The sequence below is a fragment of the Microcebus murinus genome, chromosome 19 (assembly GCF_040939455.1).
Source record: "Microcebus murinus isolate Inina chromosome 19, M.murinus_Inina_mat1.0, whole genome shotgun sequence".
In the NCBI taxonomy this organism is placed as follows: domain Eukaryota; kingdom Metazoa; phylum Chordata; class Mammalia; order Primates; family Cheirogaleidae; genus Microcebus; species Microcebus murinus.
Window position 1 is genome coordinate 22,031,671 of NC_134122.1, and position 13,806 is coordinate 22,045,476.

The 13,806-nt window shown below is 62.6% G+C and overlaps 1 protein-coding gene across 4 annotated transcripts; it reads right to left on the reverse strand.

The window, feature by feature from the left end:
• Nucleotides 1-1,011: 1,011 nt before the first annotated feature.
• TMEM184A (transmembrane protein 184A) lies at nt 1,012-13,170 on the reverse strand. Of its 4 annotated transcripts, XM_075995240.1 has the most exons (10): nt 12,992-13,170; nt 9,529-9,616; nt 7,695-7,913; nt 4,805-4,970; nt 4,462-4,552; nt 4,271-4,346; nt 4,060-4,151; nt 3,234-3,403; nt 2,581-2,778; nt 1,012-1,908 (listed from the first exon to the last, which is right to left on the reverse strand). In XM_075995240.1, the coding sequence occupies exons 3-10, from the start codon at nt 7,911-7,913 to the stop codon at nt 1,649-1,651; spliced, it is 1,272 nt and encodes a 423-aa protein (XP_075851355.1). In that variant the 5' UTR covers nt 9,529-9,616; nt 12,992-13,170; the 3' UTR covers nt 1,012-1,648. The 4 variants fall into 4 exon arrangements, with proteins under 4 accessions (XP_075851355.1, XP_012614862.1, XP_012614864.1 ...); XM_012759408.3 differs by lacking the exon at nt 9,529-9,616; XM_012759410.3 differs by lacking the exons at nt 9,529-9,616; nt 12,992-13,170 and adding an exon at nt 8,392-8,449.
• Between the last annotated feature and the right edge of the window lie 636 nt (nt 13,171-13,806).

The window sequence follows — 13,806 nt, forward strand, 5'->3', positions numbered from 1 at the left end:
AGCCTCAAGAACACCCCCTCCTCAGCAGGTCTCACGGAGCACCGAGCCCCAAACCCGCTGACCGGTGGAGACTCAGCCCTGGCCATGGAGCCCCTATGTCTCTGCCGGCTGCAGAGGGCGAGATAAGGTGGGTGGCAGTCTTTCCATGCCAGCATGGGGAGGGGCTCGGCCTGTCTTATCAGACAGCCCAGCTGGGCTCTGCAGAGGCCGCTGCCTGGAGTCCCCTGTGTCCTCAGGCCAGGCAGTGGCCCACTCTGCCCCTCAGAGATCCTGGGTTCATTTCCCCCTTTCCTGGGACCATGGGATTGGGTGGCCAGGTGGCAGGGGAGGGAGCTGTGGCCATGTGGTACCTGCCTGGCCTTCCTGTCCACTGTGCCTGCCGGCTGGCAGCCGTTCCCCATGCCCAGCCCCCGCGCCCCAGGCCCTGCATCTGCACCTGCCCCAGCCCCAACCCCGTGCTGTGGCCAGACACACAGGACTGACCGAGATGCACACAGGGACACCACAAGAGCAGACGCCCCTCCCCTTGGTGGCTCCCACCTCTGTGCCCAGCCACGTTCCTCTGGGAAGCCCCTCTCCCCTAGGCTGCTCTCTGCCCACCAGCCTGCTAAGGCAGGGCCTGTCCCCACTCAGCTCTCCCAGAACCCAGGCCCCCTGGGCACACAGAGGAAGAAGAGGAGGAAGGGGAGAGGGCAGGTGCTCCTCTGTGCCCCCAGCTTTCTGGGCTGTGCCCACATAGTCTCGTCCACCTGCTGCGTGGGGTTGGCACAAGGCCCATGTTATGAAGAAGCTGAGGCTCCGAGGACAGAGGCAGCTGCTCTGGTCTCGTGGGTGGCACAAACTCGGGCATCGGGTCTCAAAGTTCCAGCTCCATGCCCTGCATGGCTCAGAGCAACAGCTGGCCTCCTCCAGCCCCACTCAGGTCGGAGGGCCTTGTCTGACCACCCCTCTGTGGCCCACTATGGCCCACTGCCCAGGGCACTGGCCCTGCAGGGTCAGAAGCCAAGCAAGTCATTAGAAAATCCAAAATGTTTATATAAATAAGAGAGACTCCCAGGGAGGCAGCGAGTGCTGGCAGGCCTGGCACACACCTCCCTAACCCCACCAGGCACACTCTCCCCAGGGGGCCTTGCAGGGCTATCCCTTGGCTGGAGACCGGGCTGGAGCATGGGCTCCTCCCTCAAGCCCGAGACCACACCAAGGCTCACCTGGCATCACCCCTGCTCCGACCAGCCTGTGTGGACCCTCAAGCCTGCAGTGCCCAAGCTGCCTGCTCTGGCGCTGGGCTGCCGAGCCCTGCCTGGCCGTCCTGCCCACAGCTGCACAGCTGGGGTCTGTCCTTCATCTGCCTGCTCGAGCCTCGTGGAAGGAGGGCCACTCTGCAGCTCCCTGAGGCCGGTGTGGCACCTGGAGATTACGTTTTGCTCAGGGGCCTCTCCCAGGGCAGCAGGCCCACCAGGGATGGTGTGGACCCTGGACTCCTGGCAGGGCCACCGTGTGCCCTGACCACAGCTGGAGGTAGGATGGGGAGCAGCTCCATGGGCCTTGAGGAGGGGCTCTCAGGAGAGGCCTGACCTTCAGCAGGAGGGTTGGGGGAGAGGCAGGGGCAGACTGGGTCCCCAGCTGGGTGCCAGTAACCCTGAGGCTCTTATAGGTCCTCTGAGGGAATCAGCATTCGCTTCTCCATCTTTCGGCTCTTCCTGCCCCTGCCAGGACCCCCAGCTGTGCCCGGGTGGGTGCCAGGTGAGGGGTGCCCATCCTGGCTGGGCCCGGGGGCCTCGTGCGTGGCCTGCTGAGTGTACTGCTGGTAGGCGGGTGAAAAGTTGTGGATGGCATCTTGCACGATGTCTTGGGGGCTGATGGTCTCCCTGAGGCTGCTGGAGATGCTCTGCATGGGCGCCGGGGGGCCTGGGGCGGACAGGCAGCACGTGAACACCCCCCCCACACACACACCCCATCCCACGGCACGGCCCCTCTGCCCTGTCTCCCCAGTCTGCCTGGTGCATCGGCCTCCTCTGCTCTGGGCTGTGGCTCCTGCATGTCTAGGTCTGGCCAAGGTCAGCAGAGGGTGGTCCCTAGCCCATCTCCCCCACCCCAGCCCTGGGTCTGTCCCTGCCCAGACCCCTGCCAGGGGCCATGTCCCCCTAGAGTTCCTGAGGCACTAGAGAGGGGCCTTGGGCTGGGCGAGGTGAGCCCTGCAAACCTTCGGCTGCCCCAAAGGGCCAGTCACTGGGATGTCAGACCCTGCCTGCCCCTGGGGCTGGTCCCAGTTTTGGTGTGTGGGGCAGGACACGCCTGGCTGGGGGTACCGATCCTCTGACACCAGAGGGGCCCTCGGCCTCTATCCCACCAGAGCTCTAGCTCACTCAGAACTCAAGCCTCTGCCTGCCCCGCCTCGGCCCCTGCCAGCCGGCCTGGGCCACACACAAATGAGGTGCCCATCCTAACCAAGATGCCCTGGGATGTCTCCCTGTCCAGTGTGGTGACATTCCTGGGCCTCCTGTGCAGGAAGGACACAGCCCCAGGGCCAAGGGCACTGCTGTGATGTTCCAGGTGCCCCAGCTGGAGGGCCCAGCATACCTGGTGAGTTGTCCTTCTTCTCTGAGTACACCTGGCAGGTGAAGGCGTAGCGCAAGGCGACGGAGGCAAAAAGCATCTCGATGCAGATGATGAAATTCTGGTAGCCGGCGGCCAGCGTGCCAGCCCCCACTGTGCTCCCGTCCAAGGTCTGGACCTCGGCGAAGACCCCGCACCTCTCCAGGATGGCCAGCAGCATCCCTGGGGAGGCAGCAGCCACTCAGGCACCAGCTCTGGGCAGGAGGCTGGGCTGAACTGGCCCCAACTAAGGCTGGCCCCAGGGCTTGGGGGTCTGCAGGGGAGGAAGAGGCACAGAGGGCAGGCACCCCTACAAGCAGGGTCTTGGCTGTGCCTGACCTGTCCTGGGCCCCTGCTCTCGCCTGGAGGTTGTCCTCATCTGCAAGCAGGACCAGGACTCAGGAGATGCCAGTGTGGCCCTCTGCACCTCTCTCCACTGACTGAGGGGCCACGCTGGCTGGTGGGGACCTCCCCACTTCCCCTGTGTCTGGGCACTTCGCTGGCTTCATGCTGAGAAGGCCATGTTACTGACCTGGGCCACAGCTGGGGAAACCGAGGCACACAGGAACTGGGGATGGAGGTTCTCTGGACTCCAGCCCCTGCCTCAGCAGGCTCACCCCCCTCCCGGCCCCACACACCCTGCCAGAAAGACAGGAAGATGACGGCTTTGATGGTGAGGAACTTGAGGACAGGCTCGAAGGGCTGCAGGAGCTCCTTGGTGGCGAAGTAGAAGAGGAACAAGGCGTATAGGGCCAGGCTGACTGAGGCGTTGTAGACGAGGGTCACGTACAGGTAGCCGCTGTGGACACTGGGCCAGGGAGGTGCAGTGGTCAGGTGGCTGGTGGTCCCATGCCTTCTGTTCCCTGCTCGCCCCAGAGCCACTGAGCCTGGGCCCCACTGCGACCCAGCCAGGACCCTCCCCAGGGCTTGCAGGGGAGTGGCTGAGGGGCTGGGTGGACACAGGTGTGCCTCAGGGAGCCTTCACTGAGCCCCAGGTGGCCCTCTCTCTCCTTGGTCCAGGACCCCATCCTCTTTGACGAGTGACCTCTGCCGTCCTGTCAGAAAGCCACCCCAACCTCTGTCACACGTGTGTGAGTATGAATGCACGTGTGTGGTGCCTGCATGTGTATGTATGAGAATGTGTGCACCTGGTGCGGGCTCTTTCTCGTGTGGGGGCCACTGCCCACCTGCTCGGCCCTCTGGGCCATGCACCCTGAAATCCAACCCGTTCTCCTCGGGTGAGTCCACTGCATGGGGGTCTGGGGCCGTCACTGCCTGGGCTGTGCAGCCCTGGGGTCCTTGGCATGCTCACTGGGACAGGGGCTCACCCTGGGGGGAGGCCCGAGGTCTTGGTCTTTGCTGACATTGGAGTCCTTGTCGTTAGGACTGGGCCCCTTGTTCAGCTGGAGGCTGTACCCCACCTCGGACGGCCCGCCAGGCCCCTCCTCTTGCGCCCGGCTTTACCTGAAGTCCCCATCACGGTATTTGCCGAATGCCTGGAGGCAGATGGTGACCAAGGCCATGACCGGCTTCACAACGCAGAACTGCAGCGTGGCCTAGGGGTCAGGGGGTGGGAGTGAAGGCAGGCATGGCACACACTGGGCAGGCGGGCACAGACTGGCCATCCGCCCTGGTGGGTGGGGGGGTGGAAGGGCTGGCGGGTGGCCACACTCACCTGCTTGCAGAAGCGCAGGAACCCAATGGAGTAGGACATGCCCCGGAGGCAGCAGGTGCCGTAGAAGCAGCTGGACCTGGTGGGGGGTAGTCCCTAAGGCAGGGCGCAGAGGACATGGTCCCGGCACCAACCTGGCCACCCCGTCTTGGGCATGCAGGGCAGTCATGGGGGCCCTGGGATGAGAGACTTACTTGATGGGCTTTCCCCGGATCTCAGCCATGATTGTGCTCTCACCCCCCAGGTACTGGAAACAGAGGCTCAGGAAGCTGTAGATGACAAAGGCTGCAGGGGGTCGGAGTGGTGAGGCCTGCACAGAGGCTCCTGCCAGACCCACCCAGGACTCCACACACGGGTCCGGCCATTCCCGCCCTGGCTCTGGCAGTCCCCCTGCAACCCCTCCCTGGGGCCTGCCATCGTTGCTGATCCCAGCTGGGGGGGGGGCAGAAGAGTGTGGGTCCCAGGGGGTGGCCACGTGTGTTGTGTGCAGGCACCTGGGAGCCCCCACTCGGCTCAGCCCACCACCCAGCCCCTCACCTTCATAGCAGTCCCGCACGGAGTCCAAGTAGACGTAGTACTGGTGGCCTCCCAGGAGGAGGAGGCTGAGCCATGAGTCGAGTGCATAGATGGGCACAATGAGGAGCAGGCGGATGATGTAGCGCTGCTCCTGGGGCACGGTGTAGGAGCGCAGGTGTAGGTAGATCTGGGGGTGGAAGTGGGGGTGGGGCTGCAGGCCACCAGCTACCTCCCATTTTCCTACATTTTCCAGTTTTCTACAATGAGCATGCTTACTATAATTAGAGACAAATATCATTCCATTGTAATCAAATACATATTTATATATTTAATATGTAAGTATATAAATATGCATTTCTGATTACAACAAAATAATAAATATTTTTGAAAAAATTATTTACTTATTTTTAGAGACAGGATCTCACTCTGTTGCCCAGGCTGGCTTTGAACTCCTGTCCTCACACGATCCTTCCGCCTCGGCCTCCCAGAGTGCTGGGATTATGGGTATGAGCCATTTCCCCCAGCAAAATTTATTTTTTAATTGACAAAAATTATATGCATTTATGGTGTACAACATGACGTTTTGATACACGTATTCGGTGGGAAATGGCACAATCAAACTTACTGACATCTCCATTTCCTCACATACTTACCTGTTTCTTGTGGCGAGAGCACCTACCATCTCTCCCAACAATTGTCACGCACACCACACATTGTCACTTATGAGAGTCACCATGTCGTTCAACAGACCTTTTATTTATTTACTTATTTTTGGTAAATAACTTCTTTGGGGATGAGATACCCCCAGCCCTCCCCGGCCCCGTTTGCTCTTTGTGAACGCTCTGGCAGTGAGCTCCCTCACTCATTCACACATTCATTCATTCATTCACTCAGCAAGAATCTCCAGGGCTGCAAAGTTCAGACCCGGGGAGGGACAGGTTGTGTCACGGCGCCTGGCCGGCACAGACACTCTGGGAGTCAGTTTGGCTTTCGTCCCGGGGACATTAGAAGGACTTATACCCTTTGCCGCCTCCCAGTAACAAATCTTCCCAGAGATAAATGAAAAGGTTTGTGTACAAGGACGTTCATCACAGGAACACACAGTGACCAGCCGTCAGGGTCACGGCGGGGGCCGGGCTGGTCACACTGCGGCGTGACCGTGCAAAGGGATCTTACACAGCCAGTGACAAGGACACTGGAAGAACATGCCCGTGTGGGGGGATGCTCTGCTAGAATGCAGCCTCTAAAATCACGATGGCAGACCAAGTAGGAGCCCAGATGTGTTAAAAATGGCTGGTTTTTAACCAGGCATCACTGTGCCACCCTTGGGCAGTGGGGAAATGCGAGTGGTCACCGTTTTTGCCTTTAAGTCCTTTTATATCTCCCATGTTTTCTATGTAGACATGACAAAACAACAGGGTCTTTAAAGGAAGCAGCTGGCTGTTGTCCCAGCCCGGGTGCTGGGGGGAAGGCTTCCTGGAGGAGATGCCGTGAGTGGAGGCGGGTGGAGGGCAGGCCTCACAGAGGGAGCTGTGTGTGCAGAGCCACATGCACCCGGCTGCCTGGGGCACGGCACGGTTTGGGGACAGGCGCAGGCTGGCATCAGGGACCGGCTCTTTATCAGGCACACACTCCCCCCGCCCTGGTGCAGGGGACGGCCCGGCACGACCAGGCACCAGGAGACCTCTTCCGGGGCTGGCACTGCCAGGCTGGGGTACCTAGGCAAGCCACTGTCCTCTCTGGCCTTGGTCCCCAGCTGTAAGGTGAGAGCGCCAAGCCCCTCTCTGTCCCATCTTGGGTTCCTTGTACAAGGGTGGGTTTGACAGCAGGTTTGGGGGCAGAAGCTGCAGCCCAAGCAAACTCCACAAGCCGTGTCCTGACTGCAAGGCCCCAGGAAGCCAGGCTGCAGCCACCCACAGCTGGTCCCCAAGTTTGCAGCTCAAACACTGCCTCTAGCAGGATGTCCTCCCTGATGGCCCAATAGGAGGGGCTTGCCTTGGAACTGTCTGGGTGGCTCTGTACTCTACCTGGCCTGTCCTCACACACGTCCGCTTTGTGTTCTGGTTATTTGAGTCCACACCTGAGCGGTCTGCTGACTGCCCCGCCCCTGGCTCACCTGCCGACCCACCCCACCCCAGAGCCAGGTGAACCACCCTACAGGGCAGCTCCGAGAGCAGCTCGCCCCCTGCAGCCCTCCTTGGCCCCTCAGTGCCTCCTCGACCCGGGCTGCAGGCTGACTCCTCGAGCTGGCATTCAGGGCTGTGCCCCCCGCCCCACTGTGTAAGCGGTCTCCTGGCGGTCTCTGAGGGCCCCAAGGCTGTCCGCCCTGACCCCGCACTTGGGCACTGCTCTGGGCGGGGGCTGGTGTGGCTCGGGGCTTGGGAAAGTTGCTTCCCACGTGAGGAGGCTGAGAGGAGCTGCCCCTCCTGGAGTCCTGGCTCCTCCAGCCCAGCTCTGACCCTGCTCCCGGCTTCCGGCTGGCGGCTCCCTGCAGGGCAAAGTCCAAACCCTGCCAGCCATCCCCAGGACCCACGCCTCTACAGGAGGAAGGCCCTCTCTGCTTTGGCTGTGTGAGCTGGGAAGAACTTCAGGTCTCTCTGAGCCTCAGTCTCTTTGTCTGAGAAATGGGCCAGGCTGCAACCCTCGGTGCTCAGGGTGGGGAGGATGACTCAGTCTGGGAGGTGGCCGACTCCCACGCGCCATGTTCTGGGGAAAGCCTGGGCCCTGGCCTGACGCCACCTCTCAGGACCCCAGGAACTATTCTTCCCGCCCAGTGGGGCCTCCTGTGTCTGGACTGAGGGCCACCCCTTGTGGTCCCCCAACCCCAGCAGCACCTGTGGGCCAGGCTGAGCTGCGGCCATGTCCTGGGAGATGGGGGTCCAGAAGGAGACTCAGGGGCGGGAGGGCTTACCTGGTGGCAGGTGAGGATAAGGGCGGCCCACACAAAGATGCCGGAGACCCCGCGGGCCAGTGCAGAAGTGAGAAACAGTTGGGGGACACCCTGGGAGCCGTTCCCCACGCGGTCCACCTGCAGCCCGGCTGGCAGGGCCAGTGAGGGGCTGGGCTGTGGCCAGGTTGCTGACGCCAGGGGTGCGCCAGCCGTCCCCAGGAGCCCCGAGGCGTTACGCATCTGCAGAGGCAGGGAGGACAGGACAGGGTGGAGGGCAAAGGTGCAGGCCCCAGGGTAGGAGCTGGCGCAAGGACTGGGTGAGGCTGGCAGGACGCCGGAAGTGAGCTCCGCCAGGCCATGCCCACCAGCGACACTAGCCAGGGGCCTGGCTTCCTCCCACTTGGTGCTCGGCCACATGTGACTTTTGTGGTCCCACTTCACTTTCCTCATCTGATGCTCTGGGCTTGGGGGAGCTTGCTTTTTAGGAGTCAGAGACTGCCTTCCAGCTGGATCTGAGAAAGCGGGGAGCCCCTGTGTCCCGACTACCAGGGGCGTGGCCTGCCAGGCACGGCTTCAGCAGCCCCTGCCCCGCTCCTACCTGCCCAGCACCCGCCGGCTCCCTGGCACCTGCCCGCCCGCTGGGGCCCCACTGCCAGGTTCCTCGGCCACCCCGAGTCTGCTCCCTAGCCCGGGGTTTGCTCTTCTGTCTCCTGCTGACCTGCCAGGCACTAGGTCTGTCCCTCTCCCACACTGGGAGCCTGTCCGGCCTCCTTCCCTCCCACTGGCCTGCGTCACAGTCCCAGCACCTACCCCTGCAGGCAGGAAGCTCCTCCGCCCAGCCCTGTGAGGCCCAGCCTCTGGGGACTCCTGGCTGGTCATTCTCAAGGCCACGTGGCCCCACCGGCGCCCTGCTGTGGGTGGGGCAAGGCCGATATCCAAAGGGCTGCGCTGGGCCGAGTTGGGTGGCTGCCTCCCCAGCGGCCCACCTGAGCTCCTGGCTCCAAGGAGAGCAGAGGAGGGGCAGGGGAGCAAAAACCTGTCCCCTCCTGGTCCGCTCTATCCCTCCCTCCTGTCTGCTCCATGGCAGCTGTCGCCAGGAACCTGCTGGCCACCAGGTGCACTCACCTGCCTGCATCAGGTGGCCTGGCAGCTGCTGCGGGAGGGCGGGGCCTGCGGTGGGCCAGGGAGGGCTGTGCAGGGGAGGGAGGTGGCGAGCTAATGGTGCAGGATGTCTTTTTGAGGGGCAGAGGGGGTCGGTGCACAGCATCATGGGTGTGCTAACTGCCACTGAATTATTCACTTAAAAGAGATCAATTTATGCTACGTGACTGTCTCCTGAATTAAAAAGAAAGTCCAAGCCCCAAGAACTGTATTGGAAACATTTCTGCTTTTATGGGGGCAATGTAGGGAGTGACAGCCTGGTTGTCACCCCCAAGGGCCCCTGCGGAGAGAGGCTCATCAGGCCTTGGCTTGGGAGGGGCAGTGGGGCCCTCAGCCCCTGCCCACCCGCTCTGGTGACTAGTGGGTTCCTGCTGCTGTGGGGACCATTGCGAAGTGCCCTCCCAGTGCCTGTGTCGGGGCTGCAGGGTACTTGTCCTGCCTGTTACACACCCGACCCTCTCACTGCCAGTGACGAACAGGCTCAGCGCTGGAATGACGGGACGCCTGCTCCCCTTTTAGAGGAGGGGACTGGGGAGCATCAGTGTGTCCCCCAACTCCCTGAAGGGTATGTAAGGGACCAGGGCCCACCCCACCCGGACACTCCACCCAATCTCCCCACCCCTCACCCACACTGTCCAGCCAGGAGGCCCGGGGCCGGGACAAACTAGGGAAGCGGTGCCCGCCTCGCCCACACCTGGAGTGCTGCCTGCTCTCCTGCTTGGACCTTCTGTACCGACTTTTCTCCCAGGTGATGCCCCGTTCCGTAGTCTCAGGTGTCACTCCTGGAAAGAACATCCCCTCTGTCCCGTCACCCTCTTTAGATTTCAGCTGCGAATCCCTGTGTGCCTTACTGTGTTTGCCATCTGCCTTCCCCCTAAGAGAGCTTCCAGAACGTGCTGCTGGGCCCAGGTCTGTGCTGAGGCTCACTGAATACGTGCCCTGCCCTGTGGGTGGCCCTTTGGCTGTGGGCCCCCACTCGGCCTGAGCAGGGGTGTGCAAGGTGGTCTGCAACACCTGCAGCCAAGGTGAGTTCCTACTGTGCGCAAGGTGCTCACCCCCCAGCCCCTTCCCCGCACCCATGACCTGCAGAAGCACTGGCCCGCTGTGTGGGGTCAGCCCTCTCTGGCCTTGGACACCCACGTCGCCACTACAAACAGTTATGAAGACACCATCACTGCCCATGAGTGACAAGGCCCACAACTGTGAAAGGTAAAGATGGCGCATGAGCAGGGCTTGGAAGGGACTAGGAATCACCTCGTCTAGCCCACTCATACTATAAATGAGGAAACTGAGGCCCCAGCATCCAGCACAACATGAGGCTGATCTCCTTGGTAGCTCCCTGCCCTGCCCTTGGCCCAGGGCCACATGCCCCACACCTCTGAGCACGTAGCCCGTTCTAGGACAGTGAAGGACACCCTAAGGGGGCCAGGGTCCCAGGTAGTGTCCAGTCCCCTGCCTCCCCCTCCCCAGAGGACCCTGGTCCCAAGTTCCTCAGAGACTTTGTAGGGGCCAGGCTGGGGCCCTCCTCACCCCAAGCTGCTTGTACGTTGGTATCAGCAGTGGCAGCCACACGTGCAGAGGGTGGATCTGTTAGCCCCATTTCACAGATGAGGAAACTGATGCTCAAGGAAGCGACTCCCTGAGGAGGGTCCCATGGCCCATGGGGGGACGAGGGAGGATGGGTTGCTGCCCCTTAGCCCAGCCGACTGCACTGGGCAGGCCCGCAGGCGAGTGACCAGCCCAGTGGGCGTCGGAGCCTAGCACAAAGCCGGGTCATCATCCTCGAGCCTCACTCTGGCCTCAGAGGCAGGGCAGAGCCAGGACGGGACTCACTGTCCCTGTCCCTACTGGCCAAGGCTGGCCCCACTGGCCACAGCTGACATCTGCCCAGGTCTGGAGGTGTGGGTCATGCCTGACCAAGACCTTCATGTGCCCCGGGGCCCTGAAACAGAATCCCGCACTTCTGTCCGTGCCAGGGGCAGACCCCAGGTCAGGGCCCTGAGGCCCCAGGCTCCTCAGAGGATGGCCCTGGCTGAGAGCCCACCTGCTGTGGGCACTGCCAGGCGGTGCGGACCCTTCCCCACTCCCAGCGGGGCCTGCGGAGGGTATGTCGGGGAGGCCGGGCTTCTGCTGCACACACTCAGTGTGGGTTTGGCAAACAGGTCTCTGCCATCGTGGGGGCCTGGGACAACCTGCCCTGGGGTGGGGGAGGGTTCATTGCCCCCCAGCAGGACCTCACATCAGGTGTGGCCCATTTTGAGCAAGAGGTCCATGTGGCCCCATGGTGGGAGGCAGGAGCCAGGCTGTACTAAGCTCTGGCAGTGGACTGAGGGGTCAGGACCGGGGTCCCCAGGGAGGGCAGGTGAGAGGCTGGCCATTCTTCCACCACTCATGGGCTCACCCTCTACTCACGACAGGCAGTAGGGCTGGCCAGGCCTGATTCCCGTGGCCGGGGCTGGATGCTAACCCAGCCCATGCAGGACACACCTGCCTGCCCAGGTCCCTCTGGCCATTGTCCACTGTGACCAGGAGACCAGGCTCCTGGAAGCTCCCAGCAAGCCCCAGCTCAGGAGCCATCTGGCCGGTCCCAAACTGCCACACCCTCTTCCCTTTTGCCATGGGCCTGGCACAGCTGCCCACCTTTCAACTGGTGCTGAGGCTCCTCAGCCTGGCCACTGGCCCCTCCCAGATGGCCGGCCCTGCCTGATGGGGGCCTGGGGCAGGGGCCAGGCCTCCCCTCTGCCTCGCCACCTCCACTGCTGGACCCCAGAGCTGTCTCCCCTGGACCTGCTAGGACAGCGTCCCCCACTGAGCTGCACCATCAGGTGGGATGCGCTCGGGGCCTGCAGAGGGTACTGGGAGGTGGCAGACCTTGACACCCGGCTTCCCCAGACCAGCCCCACCAGCTCCTCTGTCTCTGCTCTTCCCCAGGCCCTTTGCTGGGCACCCAGCAAAATGCTAGGCAGCATTTGCCAAAGCAACAGCTCTGCCTCAACTAACACCCACCACCCAGGTGTGGGCACGTGGGTGCCTGGGACCCTGGGAGTCAGGTCGTGACCCCACACACAGGAGTGGAGGGAGCAGGGGTGCAGTGGCCAGGCCATAGGGCTCCCTGCCCCCCCAGCTCTACCCTGCAGGCCAAGGCAGGCCTGGACAGCATGTCAGCCCAGCCACTGCCCTCCCTGGAGATCCTGGGGCCACTTCTCCCTCCCTTGGCCACCTCCCAGCTCTAGTTCTGTCCCAATCCACGTGCACACCTTCCTGGGAGCCAAGACCCATGTCCCAGCAGGCAGGCAGCACTGCCTCCTGGTGGCCACACTTCCCGCTCCTCGCCTGGGACAGGAGCAGCCCGCTGGGTCAGACATGCGGGTGGGGGTCCTGGTGTTGGCCTCCCATGGTGTTTGTGACCCCAGGCAAACCCTGCTCCAACCTGTGCCTCAGTTTCACTGGCAATCTGAATCCCTATGTGCTGTGCCTAGGCTGGGCAGTCCGAGCAGGGACTCAGGCTGGCCTCCCTGTCAGCTGCCCTTCTTGGGGGCTGTAGACTGCTGCTGCACGGGAGTGCCCACCCTCCCAGCCAGGCACTTGGGACTCAAGAGTCAGCCTGAAGTCCCAGCACAAGTGCGGGTGGCCCTCCTCTCAGCTTCTGGCCCTCGCTGACCCTGTGCCTGTCAACCAGACCCCAGGTGGAGATATCCTGGGGACACAGCTCTTCTTCCTGTAGGTCTCCTGCCCTCTGTCCTGCCAGGGCCGCCTGCAGCTCCTTGCCCCTGTGTCTGTCTCCAGGCCTGTAGCCTCAGTCCCCAGAGAGAACCTGCCAGGGCCTGTCTACACCTGCCTTTGCCCCAGAGGTAGCTGCCAGCCCAGGTGTGCACCCTGGGGGGCACCTTCCAGCTGGAGCTGGGGCAGGGGGTGCTGACCTGTGCCTGGACTTGCCAGGCTGGCCTGAAACCCTTTTCTTGTCACCAGGTATCATCCTTGGGCTGGCAGGGGGTCTGGCCTGGTGGGTGGAGATGGGGTGAGCAGCGAAGGGACTTCAAGGAGTGGGCTTTCCCCAGGAGCCCCCTCCCAACTGGAGTGCATGGGGCCCCTGCCCGATGCCACACCCTGCTATATGCACTTCCCACGCACCCTCCCCCCCAACACACGCAGCTCACCTCCATGGTGGCTCTTGGCTTGTGGGGAGCTTTGTCGCAGGCCTCCAGGCCTGAGGGGGTGGCCGCCCAGCAATGTGGTCTTCAGCACTCTTGCCCCCTTCTCACGGCAGCTGCGGCAGCCTGGCCTGGTCCTGTGGCTCCTGAGAAGCGCTGGCCTCTCCCCAGACCCAGGACACTCCTCCCAGCCTCTCCCTGCCCCGCCTCGCCCCGCCTGGCCGGCCCTACCTGACTGGGTGTGGCTGATGGACTACACCCTTTGCTGTCCCTCTGCCCACTCTGGGACCAGCCATCTGTTCCATGTGCCATCCCCCTTCCTCTCCCCCACATCTGCAACAAGTGTCTGCCTGAGTGGGTCTGGTCATGGCCATGTAGCCCACATGACATGGTGCAAGGGTCCAAAAAGGGGCTGTGGTGCCTGCCCCCAACCCCGGCCCTGTACACGCTGTCCTTCTTTTCTCTCCTTTGGCCCCTTCACCCCTAAAGAGCCCCATATCCAGGAGCCTGGAGTGGGGGTGGGGTCTCACGACAAGCATCTCTGCCAAGCTGTGGTCCCTGCCCAACACACCACTGCCTGGATGTCTGGAAGTGAGCTCTGGTTTACAAGAGGAAACTGAGCTGGGAGGCACAGGGTTCAGCTAGCAGGGGGTGCTGTGTGGGAACCCTGGTCTATTCCACCTCTGTGGCCAACCTTGGGGAAGCCACTGCTTGGCATTGAGCCCATCTTCCCACCTGCTAAGGGGCCTCCTTGACTGCACCCTCCTGGGTGGGGCTGCAAGCTAAATGGGCAGAGCAGCTGCCCCCTCCCTGTCCTATCT